Genomic DNA, 22,793 nt, shown 5'->3' with positions numbered 1-22,793 from the left:
CATTGCAATTGTCGTTACAGAGATATTGTATCTTATTATAATAAACAGAAGAGGTGATGAGCTTCAAAACGTTTAACATCAGCATATGATGCAGTCGTCACAAAAGAATCTAAGATCTTAATCTCCCCCCTCAGGAATTAGGTTGTTTGCTGTAGCATTGTAACTAAATGAGTTGCAGCGTTTGTTTTCAAATGTGATTTTGCTTCCCATTAGTGAATTGGCTGAGGAAAACACACTGGAGAACAAACTGCTTATAGAAAAACACTATTGATCTAAAAGCCAGACATGAGTAACGTAAATTTTGGGGATCAATAACAGGTATCAGCAACTGAGGGTTAAATGATTTGTTGTATATTGCTGCCTACGGTCACCTGTCTCGACATTTAGGGCTCCCGTTACGCGTTTTTATTGTTCATTTACGGTGTATTCACCATTTACGGTTCTATTAGATTTGAGAAGATCTGCATATCCGTTACATGCATCGTAACAGTGTCATCATTACCGCCCTCCTCCAAGCACCGGAGCCACCACAGTTACCACAGGAGGGAGCAGCACCGGCAGAGCCGAGCGGTACCGAATCGCCGGCTCGGAGGAAGGCGACCCCACCCGCGATAATAGTGACCGCCCCCTCAAACGAGGACCTCCGCCAAGTGCCCCCAGACTCGCCCCGGACTGTGGTGAGGGAGCCCCGGCCCGGGGTGCCGTTCTACGCCGGTGTCGGCCGTCCTTTCGCACCCAAACCGCCGCAGATGAACTGAACCCCAACCGGTAATCGACGCACCTGCCACCATCACCGAGTGTGTAACCGGATAAAGATAATCTGGGACGGTTTTAAACGGTACAGTCATTCTCAGGTGGGGTCCCCAGGAGCAGTTCAGGGGGTCCCCAAACAGGGGGAACCTGCTCACCCCAAGCCTACTTCTAACCTCTGAAAAGGTGGGTCGATGTGCTTCGGTCCTGCCTTTTTTTTAATGTCATCGCGAAGATGCCATTATTTTTAACAACTGCAGACCTCAATTGAATTTAAATATTTAAATCGAGGAGTTCTTGTTAAGAGGGATTTCTTGAAAAAGTCTGTTTTACACCCAGTTCGTTTTTTCTTATTATTTGAAAACAAGGTTTTGCGTCCTGAAATCATTAAAATCGCGAACCGTTTAGTTAACTCTCTTGGCGGACGTTGGTTGGCTTCAGTACTGGCAATGCTGGTTTTTCGTTTCGCTCCGAAATGAACTGGGATTATCGCAGTAGCCAGATAAACAGGACAGTGCTTTCAGTCCGTATGCACCGCGGACACAAGCTAACTCAAAGCGGTGAGTGCGCTTGTGCGGTGGACAAGCAAGTCACTCAGGGTTGGATCATGGTTGTCCACCCAGTGAGTGAGCTCAGTGATGATGCGTGCTGCGAGCCCTGGCGCGGTAGATGGAAACAGCTCTTAGGGAATTGAATGTCTGCTATTTCTTCCCTACATTACGTCGTCACAGCAAAGATTAAAGCTTGGACTGGAGTGCTGGGTCGTTGCAAGCATGGACTTCTCCGAAGCGGAGCCAGATGCCATCAAACTGAGATCAATCAAGAACGAGAAAACATTCACCGTTCCGCAGCAGGACAGGGTAAACACACTGCACGTCTAGACCCCCGGTTTGCGCGTTGGAGTGATTTCTGTCGCAGCGTGGAGTGCTAGGAAAAGGCTTTCCCTATTTTGCCGAATTATCAGAACGTGTTCCCGAAAGTAATACCTTTGTGCTCCCTTCCCTTGTCACTTAATGTACTTACAGTATATCAGCCGGTCGATCCCTGAAAGACGCGATGCAGTATGTAATCTGCTTACACGCGTCATTGTCTGGTGGGAAAACACAGGGAAAACAGAGCCAATGCACTTTGTTGTGAAACGTAACGTGCATTGTGTATTTAGTCTCCTGGCTAAATCAGCGACACAATAGACGATCTGTCCCAGTAGATCCCAATGTTATTGATATTCATTTCCATGCACCCCCGACAGCCGTCTGGAGCTGGAGAGCTTTATGTTTTGATTGGTCTGCAGAGGCTAAGACAACAAGAAATGTGACTTCCGGACCAGGAACTACTCTTTTAATAACAACGCTTTTGTTAGAACTGTTTGTAATGTGTAAACAAATATAAAAGACCTGCTGATGTTAATAAAGAGCCCTACACAGAACCACATAGTTTACCCAAAGACGAAAATGTTATTGATTCCCTTTATTGATGAGGCAGAACAGGAGGTGAAATCACATCATTGATTCTCCAGAAATCGAATATGGTAGCTCTGCCATATTTGTAACGGTGTCTGAGAAACCAAAGCAGAGCTTCTAGTTGGAGATCCTGCATAATGTAAAACTATAGATCTGCTCCTGTACTGTATAGATGTCATCCCCTTTGTGGATAAATTTCGGATTGGAATGTAACATGCACTTATTTAGACTGTAGCAGACAGTTTACAAGTAAATAAAACAATGATCAGAATTTGTTTTGCTTTGGCAGATTGTCTGTCTTGCATGACTACTATAAACAGGCAGAATTTTCTGTTCTCGGAGCACACTTGCGAGCTGATACCTTGGTGCTCAGTATGAGGTAATCTGCATGAATTGTTTCAGCTGGGGAACTGTAGGAGTGTGAAGGAGTTTGAGAAGCTGAACCGGATTGGTGAAGGAACCTATGGCATCGTTTGTGAGTTTTGTATTTTCACTACTTTAATTATGGCTCTGCCAGGCATGATATTAAGTCTTTCTATACTGAAAGCAGAAGAATGCATTGAATAATACATGTTATACTGAATTGCTTTAGTTTAGTGGGAAGAAACAGAGATCAGAGACAGAGTGGGATGTGCAGTCAGGTTAGTGAAAACCACTCCATCCTTACTGGTCTCAGCAGTGAAGTGTGTTATTTCTCTTCTGCAGACTGGTATAGTTTTTTTTTATTAATTCCTGCTACTATTGATAAATAGTTTGCTATAATTAAACCTCTTGCTATATTAAATAATCAAGTAGATTCTGTGTTTAAACTGAGCCAGTAGCTCATAAAACATGGGCAGGAGTGTTACCATCCTCTTGTGAAAACTTTGTCACAGTCAGGCATCTTTGGAAACATTTTGTGAGTAAAGGACTTAGGCACTGTTATTTAAATTGGAAATGCCAACACTTTAATTTTAAAATGTTGAATGTTGGCTTTTCTGTTTCCCGTTTCTCTCTCCTGTTTTGAGTGGGAGAAGGAGAACAGCAAATGAGCATTTGCAGTGGAGCTTGTTTCCAGGTTTCTTGTTCTTGTTCTTGCAGACCGGGCACGGGACACAAAAAATAATGAGATTGTCGCTCTTAAGAAGGTGCGCATGGATAAAGAGAAAGATGGTGAATATTATTTTTTCTTGAAGGCCAGAAATGGATAAAAACTACTTCTGGAAGTGTTAGTGCTGCTAGAAATCTTATGTTCATGTATTTTTCTTTACTGTGCAAGAGGGGATAAGAAGTAATTAAGAAGTGTCACTTCCTATTTATGTCAAGACAAAAACAGTCTGTTAGAAAATGCAATTAAGCCACAAGGCAGGCCAATCAGCACAGACATAGAAGGCTGAATGTGCTTCTGACATTTAGAAGTTGACACATTTGACAGCTCACATCTGTGACCTGTATATTTGTTTGTCTGACAAGCAAGGTTGAATTAGACAGCAGTGTGTAATGCCTCATCATCAGTAGACTGAGAAAGGGTGCCCTCTGCTGAAATAAATGCTGGACTGTTTTTGCAGTCATGTGGTGATTGATCAGGTGAACAGTTAGAAATGAAACGCTTTAGCTTTACGGATGGTTTTTAAGCCTTGCTCTGTGTCTGTTCCTGTCTTTTTATTTTCCTGGCTGGCCTGAAGGAATTCCAATCAGCAGCCTGCGGGAGATAACTCTGCTCCTGAAGCTGCGACACCCCAACATAGTGGAGCTTAAGGAGGTGGTTGTGGGAAATCACCTGGAAAGGTAGGGCTGGGAGCTATAAGCCTGTAAGACTTCTGTTGCGTTGCTTCTGTCTGATTCCCTTGTGGGTGGGTGTGGAATATAAAAATGGATTGTGATATAGACTTGTGGTATTTGACATTTTTTATAAACTACCGTATGAACCAAACCTAGTAAAAATCAAGAATTAGTATGTTTTTAAATCCAATTTATAGGGATTCATTTGTTATAGATTGAGCTGTAAACTAAAGCATCTAATTAGCTATTATCAATAGTTTCTGCCTGGAGTAATGTGTGTTGATGATGTGTTGGAAAGCAGAGAGCTAAGTGAATTGAGACTGACATCTCTCTGGATGTCAGCCTATAACCTTTGGCACAGTACCCTTATTTGTTAAATAATGTGAGAATATCTATAGACTTTGTGACAATCAGCAAATCTCTTATGTATTGAGGTTCATTATGTGTTAAACTGCCAAAAAACATTACTGATTGTACCTTGTAACAGTACTGTAACAGTATTGAAGAGTAGTTCCACCAGCTGGACTCCTGGGGGCTTTGCTTTCTCAGAGCCTGGGGAGGAGCTGTGACAATCCTTCTGATTAGTCGCCAACTTGGGAGACCTGAGCTGCCCTAGAGCTGCTCCCCTAGGCTGTGAATCAATGCCAGCACAACCAACAAGGTTGTCACATTATACTGCTATAAACAGAGCCTGGAGTGTGACCAGGGGCTGTCTGATCTGAGCCTGCACCTGCCTCCTCCAAGCCAAGGCAAAATGAGACTCTCGTGTTCCCAGGACAACTGGCTTCATGCCTGCAAGGATAAATGAGATGACAGTGGACATAGCCATTTAATTTAATGGGAAAAACGGGCAGAGGATTGCTTGTAACTAATTGCTTCAAATATGCCATCCAGCTGTATCCTGAAAAAAAAAGGGGTTTCAACTTCAACAAAATGGCAGGGTGGCTTGTTCCAGACTGCCAGTACAGCCCGTTGTGTAAAAAAAGGGCATCAGTTTCTCAGAAATGGACTCCTGTGAGTTAATATCTTGGCAGATTTAAGACACTGCACAGCTTCTTGTGTGTATTTTGTGCGTTTAAAGTAGTAATGTCAAAAAAGGGATGACTTTTAAAATGTTGTACCTGTGAACTTACCAGTTTTAATTTTTTTCTTCCATTTGTGTGCATTGTTTAGCATTTTTCTGGTGATGGGATACTGTGAGCAAGACCTGGCTAGTCTACTGGAGAACATGCAGTCCCCATTCTCAGAAGCACAGGTAAGTCCTCTCACCTGAAGCAGCTCCTTGGCTCACTGTCCTAGTTAGCGCAGGCCTAATAGATCTGAGTCTTTCCCTCAGCCAGCTGGGTTTGACATCACACTGGCCATGGCTCAAACAGCTCACTCCCCAAGCCAGTCGAAACTGCAAAGGTTCGTCCTGGGATATCGATTCAAACGAGCGTCAGATTGATTTGTTTCTGATTGTTTGTGGCTTTTGACTCACTTTGTCCTCATTTACACTGCTGATATGAATGCAGGCACTTGTCCAAGAGCTTTGTGAGACTGGCGCCATTGATGTGATGTGCTTTGTGGAAAGTGGTTACTTCTGCGAGAGTGAATCGGCAGGCTTCGGTTTCCTAAGGCGTTTCCTGTCTCTCGCAGGTGAAGTGCATTGTTCTCCAGCTCCTGAGGGGACTGCTTTACCTGCATGAGAACTTCATCGTGCACAGGTGAGTGTAGAACAGCAGACTCAGGTTCTGGTTCTGGTTCTGGTTTGGGGCTCCACAAAGTGGATCAAGCAAAGTGGAGAACAGTGAGTATCCTCTAATCCCTAGTTTAGTTTTCATTGAACTGTATCTGCCTGTTTTTGATCAGCCTAGATATAGGAGAAAAGCAAAATATCTCATTTAAAGAGCTTCAGGGTAAAATGTTCCAATGACAGATGCAAACATCTATGATTGACAACTGAATTTGGCAAGACCTTTGATATTGTGAGGATGATCCTGCATTGTCCTCACAATCCCAGAATCCCGTTTTTATTAGTGATCCATCATCAGAACTCCTAGAAAGTGCACAAGGCAGTCAGATGTTACTCCTGTGATATTCAGCCAGCCTTCACTGTGAATATGCAACGTTTCTATCAAAAAGTTTTTTGATTGAACCTGATTAAATCTGTCTTATTGTGTCTTTAGTCGTTGATACCACTTGTCTCTCATTTGGAGTATTTCTGTTGTTTTGTTTTACAGGGATCTGAAGGTGTCCAACTTACTAATGACAGATAAAGGCTGTGTAAAGATAGGTGAGGTGGCCCTTTTAATGTCCCCATCATGTGGACATCATCCTGAGCAGGGCTGCAGAACTCCAGGTCTCAGTGGTCATGGAAGCTTCGGATATTTGTTCTAATTAAAGTCCGGTCCCAGTTTTTAAGGCATTCAGTAGGTGTGACAATGTAAGCCACTCACATCACCCAGTAAGATATTGTGAATAAATTTGATCTCTGGCCAAAATATTAGGAACCCCCCCATCAAAATAATAGATTTTCTCAGTGGCTGGGCAGTTTTTGGTTGGCGTGAGGTGCAAGAGATAGACTTCTCCCCCTTTCCTGGCCAGAGCAATCCCCCAGCAGACCATTGCCCTCACCCCAACCACAGCTGGAGCTGATCCAGTGAGAGGAATGGGGTGGGATTGGGCAGAAAATGTCATTAAAAAATGTATGGAAACGATGGGATCCAATGAGCTTCTGAAACAAAATGTTTTGGGCGTTATTTAGAAAGCACTTCTGAATTCAGTCTCACTTTGTCTTTTTGCAGCTGACTTCGGCCTGGCCAGAGCCTATGGTGTTCCCCTCAAGCCCATGACCCCCAAAGTGGTGACACTCTGGTACGCCCCCACCGGCCTGGCTTCGCCCTGCTCCCGGGTTTGGTCCAGTGCGTCACCTGCCTGCCTGCAGAGGGGGACTCTCTCTTCCTACAGCTGGCGCCAGCCCTCCAGTCAGGCTCGGAGGAGCCAGTGGCATTGTCATGTCAGAGGGGTGCGCACACAGCCCTGCTCGCCCCTGTGATGGGTCAGGCGCTGTAGCAGTGAGCCAAGACCTTTCACAGACTGGGCAGGGTGAAAAGCGAAAAAAGAATCTTTCCTTAGGTTGAATTCTCCATTGGCTCTACCAGATTCTCAGATACTGTTAAAGAAGCCCCCACCCCTCGTTCCTTTGATCTAAGACGTAGAATAACACCCGCTTTATGGACGTGGATTCTCCTAGTCCTAGTTCTCCAATTGGAGCAACACCTGTTAAGTTTAAGTGACTTGAATATATTCCATCCATCAATTTTCTAGCTGCTTCTTGAACCCAGGGCCCCAGCACTGCGGGGCAGCAGTACTAACCGCTGTGCCGCCTTGAATATAGCGCTCTCAAACGCTTTTCAACTATGGATGGCTGTAGTGTCAGCAACCAGTGAATTCACAGGACACTGTTGCGTTTCTCAGTCCTCTCTAGGAGTGAGGGTGATTTGGTTATCATTCTTCTTTACATGCATTTCGGAGAACATGATCTGAAAAAAGTCCCTGGGTCACCTGTGGAATTGTGTATGTGTAAAAGGAACATGAAAAAGTCCTTGTTTCTCAAAATTGACAAATTTGTCTGGATTTCTGTAAAAGCATCTTGGAATGAACTTGATCAAGCCATTTACAGTATAACAAAAGATCTTCACGCTGACTTCTGTGCACAATACCCTGAAATATGAATTACCAGATAGATTTAGAATCCCTCCAGCATATCATTGTGTCATGAATATGAAAGGAATTATTGATTTTTGAGCCAAAATATAATACAGGGCTGTCAGAATCTCTCCACTTACAGCACACAGCCTGTATGTTGTTTTAATAAAGAATAGAAGAATATAACCCTTTTGATTGTCTTGCCTCTTTAGGTACAGAGCTCCTGAACTACTCCTGGGAACAAAAACACAGACAACTGCTATTGACATGTGGTGAGACATTTGTTTAGCTTCATGTGGGTGGTTTATATTCTGGAGGTCAGTATTTGAGCTTGTTGGTTCTTTCCACAGGGCTGTGGGATGCATCCTGGCAGAACTGCTGGCCCACAAGCCTCTGCTGCCCGGGAGCTCAGAGATTCAGCAGATTGACCTCATTGTCCAGCTGCTGGGGACACCCAATGAAAACATCTGGCCGGTAAACATGCCATTAAACACCCCAGTCCCGGGAAGAGGGGAGTAACTTGTGTTCTGTAACGAGGTGTAAGAGGATCCAGGGAGTTTCCTTTACACGTGCTGGAAGTCGCATGTGACTGCAGAAGAATCCAGCCAATAATAAGGCTCCCCCAAGTTATTTGTGGTTCATTTCCCATTCCAGATTTGCTTGTCCCGATCTTGGGTGATGTTCATACACCTTGTTCTTGAACCAAAAAAAACCCATAATTAGTCTGTGATGGAGAGCTTTTGTAATAGAACATCACAGTACAGGGGGATTCTTAGGGACTTGGTGTTGTCACAGAGCTGAGTTAGTCTTCTTAGTGTTCCCAGTGTTAGCCACGCTGCAGGGTTTTTGGGGTGCATGCATGTAGTCATGATTTGTGCAGTGTGGTAGACAGTGGTGAATACCAGTTCTTTCTTGCGGTGCAGTAGTGACCCCTGACACTTGCTGGATGCCTATGGGTTGTCAGTGCTAAATGCATTGCTCCAGCTCTATGTCAGTCTCCTCAGTGGGCACAGACCTCATTACCCTTGCAGCAGTTCCAGAATTGTGAGAGTGGCAGAACCTACTTCTGCCACATCCTGATGAATGAAAAACTGGAACCTGCATTTTAGAAATAATGTATGTCAGGCCCCATTCATTTTGTAGTTCTCATAAAATGAGTTAGTAGCGATGATGTCCTGCTTGTAAAATCGGCCTGTTTTACGGCAGTCGGTTTGGCTATGAGATTCAGCCTGGCTGAATGATGGGCTCGTGCTGGTCAGGCTGAATGTTCTGGGTGAGGGAGCTGGCCCTGCTGTCACAGAGGTTTCCAAAAATAAATGTGGGATTTCTTTTTACGGAAGCTACTGTAACTTAGTGAAAGTCCAAGCAAAATGTAGACGGGACTGAGAGGCCAGGGTTTAGAAATGGAGTCTCGTTGCTGACTGAGTTGTTCTGCTGTGTCTCTCCCTCACGCCCCCCTCCGTGTCCCAGGGCTTGTCCAGGCTGCCACTGGTGGGGCAGTACACCCTGAGGAAACAGCCCTACAACAACCTGAAGAACAAGTTCACCTGGCTGTCTGAGGCTGGTCTGCGTCTGCTCAACTTCCTCTTCATGTACAACCCCAAACGCAGGTGCAGCAAGCACAGCCAAGGGGCGCCGTTCTTGAAAACAAACCCTGCGATGTCAAGGGTTTTGCTACGGCTGTTCACGTTTTTATATCCTTGTTTTCTTTCACTTTTCATATCCTGATAAGCTTTTCAAATCTGATGCAGACCAGATCTCAGATGACGAAATTCATTAGTTGGTTTTGAACTTCCTTTGCACAGCAAGATGTCCTCTCTGACAGATAGAAAGCTTCCTCAAGAGAAGGTAATAGCTAGCATTCAGGGCAACAGAAAACAGAAACTGTCCGGGTGTAGGTAACGTCAGTCACACTCTTTTGTCCTTTGGTTTCCTTTTTTCTATTCCTTTCTTCCTGTTTTTATATTATTGCTGGATTCATACAGTTTGTTTAGCTACCAAGTCGGTCACACCATGACGATTGTGCACAGGTGGCCATTATTGTGTATGGTACCATGTAATAGGCTTTGTTTTTCCTGAAAAGCCAACAAGTAATTGAACAAAAAAGTTCAAAACACGTCAGGATCAGAATAGGAAGTGTGGAAGGAAAATTGAAAGTACTGCAGAATGATTGTGATGAAGCCCTGTAGTTAGTTTCCTACTGTTGAGCAAAAGTCCCGGGGAGACTTCTTTCAATCAAATCCAATTTCAATGTGTGACTCAGTTTTAGGTCTGTATATTTAGCTTTTTATGGTTTTACAGAGCTATGAGGTATTATGAATTCCTATCGTATATTCTATTGGGGAGACATTCAGAAGTGTCGACGCACACTGTGATTTGGGGATTTGCATACCTGTATTTCCTCCTTCACGTGTATCTTTGTATCGCTGGTGCAGTCAGGAAGGAGGCTAGGGTACCTGGGCGGTCGACTTGCCTTTGTGCAGTGGCCTCCAGTTGTCTCTTTAGGCTGCCCCCCTCATATCACAGCCTGGGAGTTTTACAGGGCTCTTCTCCTTCCAGGGCTACAGCTAAGGACTGCCTGGACAGCTCCTACTTCAAAGAGAAGCCGTTGCGTAAGTAACCGAGGGAGTGATCTAGATCAGGTAAAAAATAAAAAATAGTGTATGGACCCCTGAGGGGGACCGGTGGGTTAAGCAGCACTTGCTCGCTGTCTTGGCAACAATGCTGTGAAAGCAGGGTGATTCAGAAAACAGTTGGAAAGAGCTGTAATTAAAGACATAGTTGAATTAAAAAGTTCTGTTAACCCACACAATGAAAATTCTACTTGGAATGAAAATCAGAGGGACAGCCAGGACTGAAAATCCTTCCCCCAAACATTTTCTTAATATCTTCCTCCCTTTCTGTGTATTTATGCAGTGTTAAGTGTTTCTTGCATGGCTGACAGGCTTCTACACCCCCTGTCTCTCTGCAGCCTGCGAGCCTGAGCTCATGCCCACCTTCCCTCATCACCGCAACAAGAGAGCCGCGCCCGTGTCCGAGAGCCAGTCCAAGCGCAGCAAGGTGTGAGTCCGTCAGGAGCCCCGCCAGGTAGGGCCCGCACGAGCCGCAACATTGCATCAGGGGCCCCCTTTTCTTTTACAGGCCAGGCAGGTCACACTCGGGCTCATGGAGGTGGGCTGGTATTATTTTCCATCTTTTAAACACACATTGGCACGAGCAGCCTTGTTAGGCAAAAGTCATAGATCCCTGTCTCTTAGGCCTGCACGGAGACCTGCAGAGCTTCACGTACACCCTGACCTGTACAGCGCGGCTGTGTGTCCATTTTCTCTCCTGCCCAGGTGAAATGGAGGGCCAGCCGGGATTCGGGGGGTGCACTTTGCACTTTGCAGCTCGGACAAAACCTGCAACCACCTGGACTGCTCGGGAGCCTGCCTGCATCAGGCAGCACTGAGTGTGCCGATCTTAATTTGATGGGCTGTACAATGGATGAAATGGATCTTCCATATCTTCACATCACCTGGGAGCGGAGCAGCATGAACTTTCCCGCGGGGGTTCTCAACTTGTCCGAATTTCCGATAATGAAGAAGAACGTGACTTTACATTTTCTCTTAAATGTCTGAGATGGGAGACAATTGAGAACTATTGCTGGAGAACCAGTTAATGTACACACTTGGATTTTGTTTGTTTTTTACCTGAGGAACATGTCACAGTTGAATGAGTTGGAAATGGATTTAGTTTTCCGTGCATGTGACATGCGAGGGTAGTGCAGGGCTAGTATTTAGTGCTGGGTAAACGCAGCGGGGTTGCAGGTTCGAATCCTGCATGCAGCCGTTCATCTTGAATCGCTGTGCATGTGCTTCACCCAGGGAGGTCCAGATAGACGGGGGGGTACAGGTGCTTTCTGGGGGTATGCTGTCCCCCGCAGGGGGCAGTCTTGCACTTCTGGAGTAGCTGCCCCTACAGAATGGAGACCAGCTTCAGCACTGCAGCTCCGAGATGGACATATGCATTAGCTTTACTGTGAAATAGAATCCCCATATGGATATTAAATCGTGTGATTATCAAAAATCATACAGCAGCCTGGATACTGAACAAAATGTTCAGTAACCGGGGATCAGTTACATGAACTGTAGCAGTCAGTGTGATTTTCCCAAGAGGTGTGCAGTAGACTTTTATAACTGCATTTTAATCCAGTGACTGTAGTAAAAATCCCACACGCCTTTATGCATGATGCTGTTAGAAGAATGGGATGGGATTGGGCTGAAAATACTTCACATCCTTGTGGAATCCAGGCCGTGTTCCAGTCAGCCCTGTTCTCATTTCTCTCAGGATCTCTCAGTGTGGGGGGGGGAGAGACCCTGATATTTTGGAGAGCGAGTGCACGCGTCTAGCAGCTATACTCTTCTACGTGCACAGCTGCTGCCGAAATATCATTCAAGTTCCTTGGATCAGATAACAAATTGAGGCCAGAGATTGGTGTCCACAGTGGAAGCAAACTTGTCTTTCTGGCAGTTAGGGAGCTGTGCAAAATTCTGCTTGTGTTAAGTGTAAAACTCCTCATGAATTACACTGTACAACTGGAAAAATATCCGAGATATGTATATATATTTTAGATGCAGGGAAACGCTAACGGGCCTGTTTTTTTTATTATTTTAGAAGCTTGAATTTGACATAGGAGATGCAGTCAGTTGATACTAAGTGAGTCTTGTTTCACTTGCATGCCTGGGATTTGGTTTTCACAGTCATGGGGTGACGTGACTTTGAAGACTGCTTACTGCAATGTAGAGTAAGCTGCATGTACACTATGTTGTAAAAAATTTACATAAAAGTATTTTTGTTTGGCATTCCCATATTTGCTCTTGTAAATTTTTAGCTTCAGAAACTGTACTTAAAAGCTGTGAAAGCCTGAACTCTGTTCTTGCCACAGCGTTATCTCACTGTCATATTACCCTGCAGAGCTGGATTTCCAATACCTTTTCGGACTTTAGACACCGGCTTCAAGATTGATCGTATTCAAGCAATTCTTTTCAGTGCAAGAAGCTGATAATAACCAAAGTTATTTCATTAGCCATTAACTGGTTTGGACTGAGTGTGGCCATGCAGGAAATACATGGTATTTGGTTCTCTTGATCTCATTTTCTGACACCATTTCCACATGAGCAGTGTGAATCAGCTGTTTTGCAGCAGACCCTACATCTGTGGTTCCATAGAGCCCCAATCCAGTACCCCTTGTATCCAGCCTAAATCACCTCTTTCTAATGACTGGGGACACTTGAAAGTTATTGCTCAATTAATTTGAAAATCAAAGGAAACATTTGTCTTGAGTGCTTGATGATATTCAGGTAAGAAGTCACCTACTTAACTGGTAACAGTTGGTTGCGATTTTAGACTAGGGATGCATCTATTACGAGAAAGGTAATGATTGCAGCAATCATCTGAATCTCTTAATTTACAAATCACAGAGTACACACAGTGACTGCTTAGGCACACATTAACACCAAGAGAAAACCCAGTAAGCGCACACACTCAAACAAAAGGCAGGAACCAAACCCATTACCCAAGGTCTGTGAGTCAGCAACACTGTCCACCTTGCTACTTTAGAAAGCACACCTTTCACGGTAAAAGAGCTCTGCAGGCCTACAGCTGGAGACCACCGCTCCACATGAAGCACAAAGCCCAGTGAACAGGTGTTTGTGTAACAACTTACATTATTTTAATGCAGTAGCACTAAATGCATATATTGAACTTTTTAACATGGCACTTTGCTTTGAGAAGGGAATCCAATTCAAATAGCCCAGGGTCAGATGGCAGTCTTTATCCAAGCTGAGGTTTGCTCAATTTAGACTTCCCAAACAAAGAAGGCTGTATTTCTATTACTTTATTTCAAGGAACTAGAAACAATGAAACCTTTCTTGGCATGAAACATAAATATTGTGCACTTGTAATCCACTCTTAAGACTGCCTACAGAAGCAGTCACAACAGATAGAAATAAAAAAAAGCCTTCACAAACAAGAAAAAAGGTGCCAGACAACAAATAAAAGCAGTACTGAAGTGGAGTTTATTCTTCCTTAGCTTTTGGTATAACAAAACATGGTTCTGTGCATAAACCAGTGTTGACAATACAGATATTTCACTTTCTCCAGTGATCTCCAGCAGCTGGCTTACAGTAAACAAGTTTTGAAACCTTTCTACACATAATTGTTAGGATAAAGTGCATAGCGTGAGAAATTATTTTTAAGTATGGTCTATTGTCAAAAATCCATGTTTCCAAGATGCACCAATTCAATTAGATGTATTTATAATATGAAATCCACAAGACAAAAAAAAATCATTATTAAAACAACTCATCAATAAAACCTATCAAAATAACCTATCAAGCAGTTTTAACAGCCATGTTTTGCCAGTGTGGAGCAAAATGTCACTCCTGGCCTTTGAGATCTGAGTTCAACAGTTTTAATTAAGGCAGCAGGACTTGTCACACAGACATCCCTCTCATTCCAGCAGCTGAGGATGCTTGAGCTAACCTACAAGATTCAAAAGTTGTTTTTCATGCAAGATAGAACACTGGCCTTTTGCTGATGACCACAAAACTTGTTTCCTTGGTACTCCTGTCCTGCACAGCAAAAGGTCTAAGTATTCACTGACGTCTTACAATAGAACCTGACCCTTTTTTCCAGGTTGTCTCTCAACTGGAGCCCCAGTCTAGACCAGTGATTCCCAGGCCTGGTCATGGTGACCCACACACCAGCTGGTTTTCATTCCAGCCCACCTTCAATTAACCTTCAGATAACTGAAGCCTTAATTGATCTAAAAAGTTGCTTCAGCTGAAAATGTGTGTTTTGCTTCTAGTCACAAGTTTGGGATTTTATTTCACTTACAAAATACAGCAGTTAAAGCTTCAACTTGTGTAAGAGCTGGAAACAAGCAGTTCAAATTAATCTTGTTCCAATCCTGTTATTAAGCTAGTCAAGGGTCCGATTGGGCAACTGAGAGATCGGCTGGAACAAAACCCAGAAGGTGTGTCAGTCACCAAGACCTGGATTGAGAACCACTGGTCTAGACCAACAGTCTACAAAACTCCCTTTTCGTTTTATCCTGCAGGCTGCAAACTGGTACTTGTAGAAATTATTCTGATTTTCTACTGATGCGCTGTGATGTTAGCCAGTTCTGGCAATTTTCCAGCGTGCAAACAGTTGGATGGGTGTTCCTGCAGCTGGCGCGACGCAGCTTGCAGTGTTCTCAGGAGTCAGAGACGCGGGTCCGGCCTCTGTCCAACAGATCTCTCAGCAGTGGACCAAAGGACTGAGTCCCAGGAACAAGTTCTGAGATTTCCACAGCCTCCACCGCACCTATGCCATACCCGTGTTTTAGGATTTGCCAGTAAATGGCTGATTTAAAAAAAAGATTTTGCAAAAATCTCGTTGCAAGAAAAGCAGATTCCTTTTAGAGTGGATGCAGAGCAAACTGGAGTGTTCCAAGTCTCTGATTAGGATTATTTTTGTTATTTCTTTCCTTGGCTATTATCCATACCAACATACATTTTTTAGCCATTTATATAGCAGGGCATCTTGTTGGAGCTATATGTGTGAGGTACATTGTTCAAGGGTACAGCAGCATACAACACACACTGCTGCTACAGGATTTGAACCCACAATCTTCCATTTGTGAGTCCAGAGCCCCAAACACAGCTAATGCCCACACTCATTCACTATGACTGTGGTGGTGTGAATGCCTGATTTAGCTTTATTCCAGATAGAAAATTAGGATGAGAAATTTACAGTATAAGCATTTTTTATTTCTTTTGAGTGTGTTGCTGATTGTAAGTAAGCCAAATTAAAATTGTGCTTTTTGGAGTATAGAGTTTGTTTACAGTACATAAGAAGCAGTAGTGCAAATACTTCTGTAGCTAGTTTACTGATTTTATCCTAGGCCAAAATATGTTTTTGGCCTTTCTGAAGAGGACAAACATTCAAACCTTTAAACCTCAGTTATTCCAAATGGATGACCACAAGTACAATTTATCGGGTATCTGAACCAACAGTTTCTGCAGAACACAGCACAGCAGCTCATGCATATAATATAAGCTGGATTGCAGCATTTTTCTGAAGCTGTGCACTTGCCTAACTGTCTCACCATGTGCTGCCGTCTACAGGTTTCTAACTTAGCGCACGAGAAACCGTGAAGCTCAAAACATGTTTGGCAAGCCATTTGTGGGTTGGCAGTAATACATTGATGCATGTGATACCGCTGCTCTTTTTCAGTCATTTCCTTCAGCTTAGTCTGATCTGGTAAATAAAATATTTTATGACTTTTACTAGTGCAGGTTTTGGTTTCTCTGCACAAAATGTCATGAGAGAGGTGACATGTTTCACACATGAACCTAATGTGACCAGAACTGGATACACAGCTATGGTTTTCCCATTGCTTGGCATCCAGCTTTCTCAACCACTCTTCTTGTTTAGTTCTGTCATTCACAATGTGCAATTCATGATGTTGTTTGAGGCACGTGTTGCAGGAGCTGTCATGGATAGTATGGCAAGATTCACAGATGCAGAGACTGTGAAACTTCTCCTTGAGGCAGAAATGTTTTTCCCAGTTTTGATCTTCATCAGCAGAACCACGGAGATTCATCTGCAGACTCTTCTTATCGCTCTCCTGCCAGGACTCAGGGGGACAGATCCCAGAAGGCGGGCTGGAGGCGCCACACGCCAGATGATGCGTGTCAGATGGGGGGCTCGACTTCTCATCCAACTTCAATTTTAAAAGCTCTTGTTGGATGACTGTGGTCTCAGCGTCGGTGGCGAAACCTAACTCGTGCCTTTTGGTTCTGCACTCTTCTAAAACGTGACAATCACAGCAGTGAAAAACCTTGCACACGTGGCATTTAAAAAAATACACCCCGTCAGAGCTCTTGCTGCAACCGCACAGAGTGAAGCTCTGAGAATCTTGTCCTTTGCCGTCACTGTATCGCTCCCCCTTGCTTGCAGCGGGGCAGCTTCCTGCTTCGTGCTCCAGTGATATTTCTCTGGTCTTGTGCCCCTGCTCCTTTCGGGAGGTCTTCTGGACCTCGAACTTCAAGCTGGACCTATAGGCCCCTTCCCGTGAGTGGCTTCCATCTGCAGACCTAGGCGTTGTGCTCTTGGCGCTCTGGTAAGGTTTCTCCTTACTGATCGCCTGCTGCTGATCCCCTCCATTGGGGAGATGCCCATCTTCAGTATAGAGATCAAGCTCGGGCTTGGGCTCAGACCTGCCTCCGGTCTTCCAGTCGCTCTCATCTCGTTTCGCCAGGGCCTCCGTCTTCCTCTTGAGGTTCCCCACCACCTCCTCCAGGCTGCTGCAGCGCTGCCTCTCCTGCAGCAGGTCGCCGGCGCTCAGGCGTGCCTCCTCCAGCTGCCTGGCCGCCGCCAGCAGGAGGGCGCTCTCGCAGCGGGCGGCGAAGAAGCCGCAGGCCAGCTGCAGCAGGGCCTCCGCGTGCGGCTGGCGGCCCATCTCCAGCTGGTGCCTGTCCCGCAGCCAGTAGCCCAGCTTCTGGAAGAGCTCCAGAAGGGTCTGCTCGGGGAAGGCGGGCTTCAGGTAATGCGTGTACACTCCTGAAAACGTCTACAGAGCAGAAGAGTATCAGCTGCAACAAAATCACTCGGGAAGGGAACACATTTCTATTTCGGGCAATGGCTAATACTTCAGTCGAAAAGGCTGTTCAATCTGTTTAAGGTTTGAAGAGTTTAAACTGTATTAATGAAGAAACAATATAATACCACAGATACGTTAAAAAGCTTTCAATGATTAATGCCTGGTCTTGCCACACAACTGAATTCATTTACCAGTTTCCCTTGAAACTGGCCAAAAGTATACTGAGAGGCATTAAAAGTGCGACGGGTGCTGCTGGTTTCAGTTTTTATCCATTGTGATTTTAATTCCTGTCACTGTATTAATAACCCTCCCATACAGAATATGGAGTTAAGACTAACTGAACATTCCACAAACTGTCTCCAGCCCAATTTTCTAAAGGATGATTTTCAGGTGGGATTGTGGGGAATTTGAATACAAACTCCAGCAGTTCTCAAAAAGAGATCTGAGAAAATTCTGGACGGTGACGGATGGATGTGATGTGTCTTGCAATTAAGTGAGTGTGTACGGTTAAAGGAGACAGCCTGAGTTTGCACTACTTTAGGCAATGACTTGGCTTTAGGCAGTAGCAGGCTCAGCTTGAGCTTCGCATACCTTTATCACCTTGAACTCCTGCCTCCAAGGACACAAAAAGAGGTTGATAGCAGCCAGCTCCAGCACTTCAAAGCCCTTAACGAGTCTCTCCAGGCCCCTCTGCAGGCTGGGTGCTGTCTGCAGGGCGGCGCCAATGACCTGGAAGGCATCGTTCTGCAGGGAGCTGTGCACTTCCTGGCCACCTCTCCGAAGGAGCCCTTCGACAGCGTCCACCAGCGAGGTGTCCCGGCACACCAGATCAGCCCTGCCCTCCTGCACGCGGGCCTCCAGGGACTTGCGGTACGTCTCACAGAGATCCTTCCTGCCAGCACCACTCATCCTGCAGACAGACAGCGCTGGTCAGAGGCCTTCACTCCCGGCAGGTAAGGACTGAGGACGCAGGGAGCTCCCTCTGTCAATGTGCATTGTGTCACTGCCTTTAATTTGCCCCTTCTGGTCCGGAGAGGAACCGCCCTGAAGGCCATGTAGCGAGCTTTAAAAAGGTTGGAGCAAGACGGGGTTTTTTTTTTCTAGCTATTACCTAGAAATGCAAATGGTCAAATTCGGACGTTCAGATTGCACGACAAAAAAAAAAAAGAAGCAAAGATCTGTGTTGCAGGCTCTACAAAGTCAAAACAAATCAAGGTACTACTGTCACATTCCTTCCCCACGCTGAAGACGGAAAACTGCTGGGCTGTGGTTCAGCTCCTCATGCCTGACTTCCCTCTGTTAAGCTGGTATGAGTCAAGGCCTATCTGAGCCTGCCCACGTTGAGCCCAGGCCTCCTTGTTCAAATGGCTGGACCAGACCCAAAATACCTATTCAATGAGCACAATAAACAAAATGAACAACTACAGTGAACGAAAGATAATTTGCACTAAAATTTAACAGCTTTAAAGCTTCATGTTTCTTGCTTTGTAGCCGAGATTTTGGAGCTAGACGTCAGTCCAACCTGACTGGCAGTTACAAAGGAAACTGGAACTGTTCCCAGGAAACAACGGATTTTGATGGGAGACCTGGATTTTAGCGATTTAGCTTGTCTTGGCCTGCGTCGATGAGTTTATCTGCTGGTCCTGAAGAGCTGCAGACCTGGTAGTTTTAAAATCCTGAGTGGATAAAGAATTAACAGCAATGTGGACCAGTGAAGTTAATAATTGATTTAGTTGCCTCAATAACAGCTCAGGACAGAATAAAAAGCACTCGAAAATCCTCAAGATCTTTTCTGAAACAACCAGAAGCTAGCAATAAACAACCGCATAGACATTAATAACCTTTGACTTAGGCTTGTTTCCTTGTGCTGCTGTATACAGTAGCTTTTGCATGTGCTCCATGTCATGTGAAAATCCAGGATATGTGTTTTTAAACACATTCTTTCAGGCTGAGACTTTTACAATAGCAAAACTTCCCAGAACATCCAATAACACTGAATCCTCTCAAAATCAGCGATCTTTGATAGCAGAATCCTTATGTGTTTGGAGGAGGTGCCTTGTTCCTTAGGGCTGGGAGTGTCAAAAATAAAAAAAAAATATTTTTAAAAATACCTACACGACTACTATGTACTGTACTGAAAGTTCATTTGAGGTTTGTCTAAAGACAGGGGTGTTAAGTCTACAAACTTGTTTTATGTCCTCTCTGTGAAATCTTACTACAGCAATAAGTACGAAACTGTAATTACAAGCGCACATTCTTAAACATTGAGCTGTTGACTTCACACAATAAATATGCATTAATAAAAACATTTAGCCCATTTTGAAAAAGCAATCAGTTTGTTATCATGGGATGTCCCATGATGTCCAAACTCAGCGACTAAACCGTACAGGTGGTCATGCCTCATACTGTATACAGAGGGTGATGCCTCAACCTGAAGGACACGTATGTGTTGGACTCATTTTAAAATTACACTCACCAGGTTGTGTCCAAAGAGCGAAAACTGCTAGGAATGTGTAATTAATTGTCTGCACAACCAGAACGCTGGGCACAGTTCTCACAACACAGACAGGCTGAAAAGAGACGACTAGCCAGGAGCACATCAGCCATAAGAATGCTGTCTAAAGAACTCTGTATATAAATCTCAGTAATCTAATCTCACTCACATGTGATTGATGAGGGACCCGTCTGTGGCTCTGCCAGTCTGCCACTGGAGAGACTAATGAGTGGAACGAGTCTTACACATTCTGCAGACGTCCCTGACGCACAACAACGCTCAGGGCTGCAGAAAACTTCAAATTCCCATTTCGACTCGGAGGCCAGAGGCATACAAAACCGTCCTCCGCACTGTGAATGTGTGCATTTACACGCGGGTTACTCGCCAGCGTTGTGAAAAACTGAGAAGATGAATTAAAGTCTCTCATCTAAGACCTCGAGTTCAATCACAGCAGGTCTGACGCTACATTGTAAATAGGGTCGCGTGTAAAAGGAAGCCATTCGGGTGAAATCGAAACTACGAAGCAAGAAACAAACTAAAATAAATTAAATTATAGGCTGTGATTAAACCGCTACTGCACAACGTGACAATGCCACGGTCATTAATTGAATTAATAATTCCCAGAGAATTACGAAGACCAGACTCGTGATCGGCATTATAACTAAAAACATGTTCGTCATAATGTATATCTTAAAGTCTTTACATATCAACACGCTCAGTTCAAACGCATTTCTACATATAGCTTAGAAAAACATGTCTTTAAAAGTTAGAAAATCAAAACCTTACCTCCCGTATTTTTGTGTGTTGTATTTGCGTTTCTTGTATTTACCCAGATTAAAACAACGTTTTTGACCCCGTTGGCTCGAAATTTGGCACAATCTTGCCCTTGCTGTAACGCTTCTCAGATTCTGGTGCCTTCTGGTTATTTTTCTGCGCGAATTTTTCACTTGGGATCGGTTTAATATTACTTTTTTTTGCTGTTGTTTCGAAACTTCAGCCGATCCCTTGAAAGTTTTGACACAGCTCGCCTGCCTCCACTTCCTCCTCTCCTTCCCTGCGCGGCCTGTGACGTCAGGACGCACCGAGCGCTAGGGCTTGAGTAGGGCGGCTGCGTTTTATTTAAAGGGGCGATAAAAACGGGGTTCAATCACCTTCCCAGCTATGGAGCCCCTAGACAGGCGTGGGGGATGTCCGTCTAACCAACCTCACCCAACAAGGACTTTCTATGTCAACACAAATTCAATCTGATGTCTGTCAATAATGTAATGTCGTGTAATGTAAAGCAATAATGTTCCCAATTAGTAATAGAGTATCCAAGGTATTTCTGCTCCAGGCCAACGGTATCGATATCTGAGAAACTCTTCCCCCAGGGTTCCCAAGGGACCTGGAGCCCTGCCTCAGTTGCTAACAGCACCTAATGGCAAACTCATCTCAAGGACTGAGCTGCATAGCCATTGTGTTTTTTTGGACAATTCCCCTCTCATACTTCTCAATCAGAATGCCAAGCAGGAGTGAGACTATGGAGGCGGGCATCATTCTTCACTGTGTTGTGATCTTTGTAGGGCTCCTGTGAAAGGCCTGCTGGAGGGAATGAAGAGTGGATGTGGGATTGCCCGGCTGCCTGAGTGCTTGTACAGCTCCGTCAGTCTGCTCTGGGGCTCTTGACCAGTGGCACAGCTGGAACGGGCTCTTCCCTGGACTGACTCTTTTGCATTGCAACTGGGCAGTGATATCAATCTGACCAGTGAGTGAGCGTTACTGTGCCTGTGTTTATTTGCATGCGGTGTTGCTAGTGTATCCACTTCAATATAACCAACAAGTACATTGATGCAAGTGCTCCGGGTTTATAAATACCTGTTTTTCTTCTCCCTTCCTTTGTCACCTGCACAGATTAGTCAATACTATATGGTGGGGTCTCGGGGCTACTGTCCAGATCCAGTGGGGTCTGAGAGCTACTGTGCAGATCCAGTGGGGTCTGAGAGTTACTGTCCACATCCAGTGGGGTCTGAGAGCTACTGTCCAGATCCAGAGGGGTCTGAGAGTTACTGTCCACATCCAGTGGGGTCTGAGAGCTACTGTCCAGATCCAGTGGGGTCTGAGAGTTACTGTCCACATCCAGTGGGGTCTCAGGGGTACTGTCCAGATCCAGTGGGGTCTCTGCCTCTGCCTGGGCATTTACTACATAATCTGCTCATTTAAACTAGACTCTAACATAATAAGAATGCACTGTAGTTGTCCTTCATGATAAAATGTAACATAAAATGCACAGATTGTTTTGGTTTTAAAGTCTTGTGAAAATACCAAATTGGATAATACATTCACCGGTAGTTTTTCCCGCAATATACTGAAGATGGCGCCCTTTTACAAGGCAAACTGATCGTGGGGCTTAAATCGTTCTACAAAAAAACGCAAGAGGGCGGTGTAAGGGCTTAAAATGTACCAGATACAGAGAGGGAAAACAGTTCCTGAGTACTGATGAGTTTCTCATGCTTGTATTAAAATCCAGATGCTTAAATGTTCATGCCCTGTAATCTAAATTTCTTTATGTGCAGGTCTGGGACTGCAAAGAATGTAATGTGCCTTTACCTTATGAAAATATAATGACTTTATGTTTTAATTGCAATTGAAATAAAAAAAGATGAATGCATTGTAATAAATGTGAAATCAAAAGTAGAAAAGAAGCATCATACTTTCTTGGATTTTCTTTTTAATCCTTCAGTCCTCATGGTTTTCACGTTTCTGAGAATTTTCAATTGGAAAATACACGTGCTTTAGGTCATATTAGCATTGTCAGGAGTTCTTGCATATCAATACTGCTTCACGTGAACCTAGGCTGTATAGACTGTTTAATCATATTCAGCTTGATGCTGAAGCCTTTCCCTGAATTCTCCCTCCAGCTTGTCTGCATCAGTTCTCAGGTCAGACAAATCTTCTTGGTTGTTTTTATCTTTAAGGGAACTTGAAACCCCCACTTTGAAAACTAAATGAAGTTAATCCACTTGTGTTG

General features: G+C 44.4%; 2 protein-coding genes across 7 annotated transcripts; one reads left to right on the top strand and one right to left on the bottom strand.

The window, feature by feature from the left end:
* The first annotated feature begins 538 nt into the window (after window positions 1-538).
* Window positions 539-12,505, top strand: cdk10 (cyclin dependent kinase 10). 2 transcript variants are annotated; one of them, XM_088939135.1, is made up of 15 exons: window positions 539-768; window positions 1,482-1,610; window positions 2,613-2,685; window positions 3,291-3,362; window positions 3,875-3,977; window positions 5,145-5,226; window positions 5,610-5,677; window positions 6,194-6,246; window positions 6,758-6,827; window positions 7,874-7,933; window positions 8,012-8,135; window positions 9,132-9,271; window positions 10,221-10,273; window positions 10,633-10,748; window positions 11,000-12,505. In XM_088939135.1, the coding sequence occupies exons 2-14, from the start codon at window positions 1,524-1,526 to the stop codon at window positions 10,725-10,727; spliced, it is 1,080 nt and encodes a 359-aa protein (XP_088795261.1). In that variant the 5' UTR covers window positions 539-768; window positions 1,482-1,523; the 3' UTR covers window positions 10,728-10,748; window positions 11,000-12,505. The 2 variants fall into 2 exon arrangements, with proteins under 2 accessions (XP_088795261.1, XP_088795260.1); XM_088939134.1 differs by having other exon boundaries at window positions 560-936.
* Window positions 12,506-13,697: 1,192 nt separating this feature from the next.
* spata2l (spermatogenesis associated 2-like) lies at window positions 13,698-20,835 on the bottom strand. 5 transcript variants are annotated; one of them, XM_088939202.1, is made up of 4 exons: window positions 20,573-20,835; window positions 18,404-18,680; window positions 17,884-18,202; window positions 13,698-17,262 (listed from the first exon to the last, which is right to left on the bottom strand). In XM_088939202.1, the coding sequence occupies exons 3-4, from the start codon at window positions 18,199-18,201 to the stop codon at window positions 15,640-15,642; spliced, it is 1,941 nt and encodes a 646-aa protein (XP_088795328.1). In that variant the 5' UTR covers window position 18,202; window positions 18,404-18,680; window positions 20,573-20,835; the 3' UTR covers window positions 13,698-15,639. The 5 variants fall into 5 exon arrangements, with proteins under 5 accessions (XP_088795328.1, XP_088795326.1, XP_088795330.1 ...); XM_088939200.1 differs by having other exon boundaries at window positions 17,884-18,680; XM_088939204.1 differs by having other exon boundaries at window positions 17,893-18,680.
* Between the last annotated feature and the right edge of the window lie 1,958 nt (window positions 20,836-22,793).

The sequence above is a fragment of the Atractosteus spatula genome, chromosome 21 (genome assembly GCF_055471065.1).
Source record: "Atractosteus spatula isolate fAtrSpa1 chromosome 21, fAtrSpa1.hap1, whole genome shotgun sequence".
In the NCBI taxonomy this organism is placed as follows: Eukaryota; Metazoa; Chordata; class Actinopteri; order Semionotiformes; family Lepisosteidae; genus Atractosteus; species Atractosteus spatula.
The sequence above is the reverse complement of the archived record's forward strand: the minus strand, read 5'-3'. Positions and strand labels throughout refer to the sequence as shown.

Bases quoted from the DNA above. Each gene is read 5' to 3' on its own strand.
- cdk10 (XM_088939135.1), top strand. From the start codon at position 1,524: ATGGACTTCTCCGAAGCGGAGCCAGATGCCATCAAACTGAGATCAATC. The intron at 3,363-3,874 runs GTGAATATTATT...GCTGGCCTGAAG, and splicing joins CATGGATAAAGAGAAAGATG to GAATTCCAATCAGCAGCCTG. The intron at 10,274-10,632 runs GTAAGTAACCGA...GTCTCTCTGCAG, and splicing joins CTTCAAAGAGAAGCCGTTGC to CCTGCGAGCCTGAGCTCATG.
- spata2l (XM_088939200.1), bottom strand. From the start codon at position 18,201: ATGAGTGGTGCTGGCAGGAAGGATCTCTGTGAGACGTACCGCAAGTCC. The intron at 17,263-17,883 runs GTATGCGAAGCT...TCTGCTCTGTAG, and splicing joins AGGAGTTCAAGGTGATAAAG to ACGTTTTCAGGAGTGTACAC.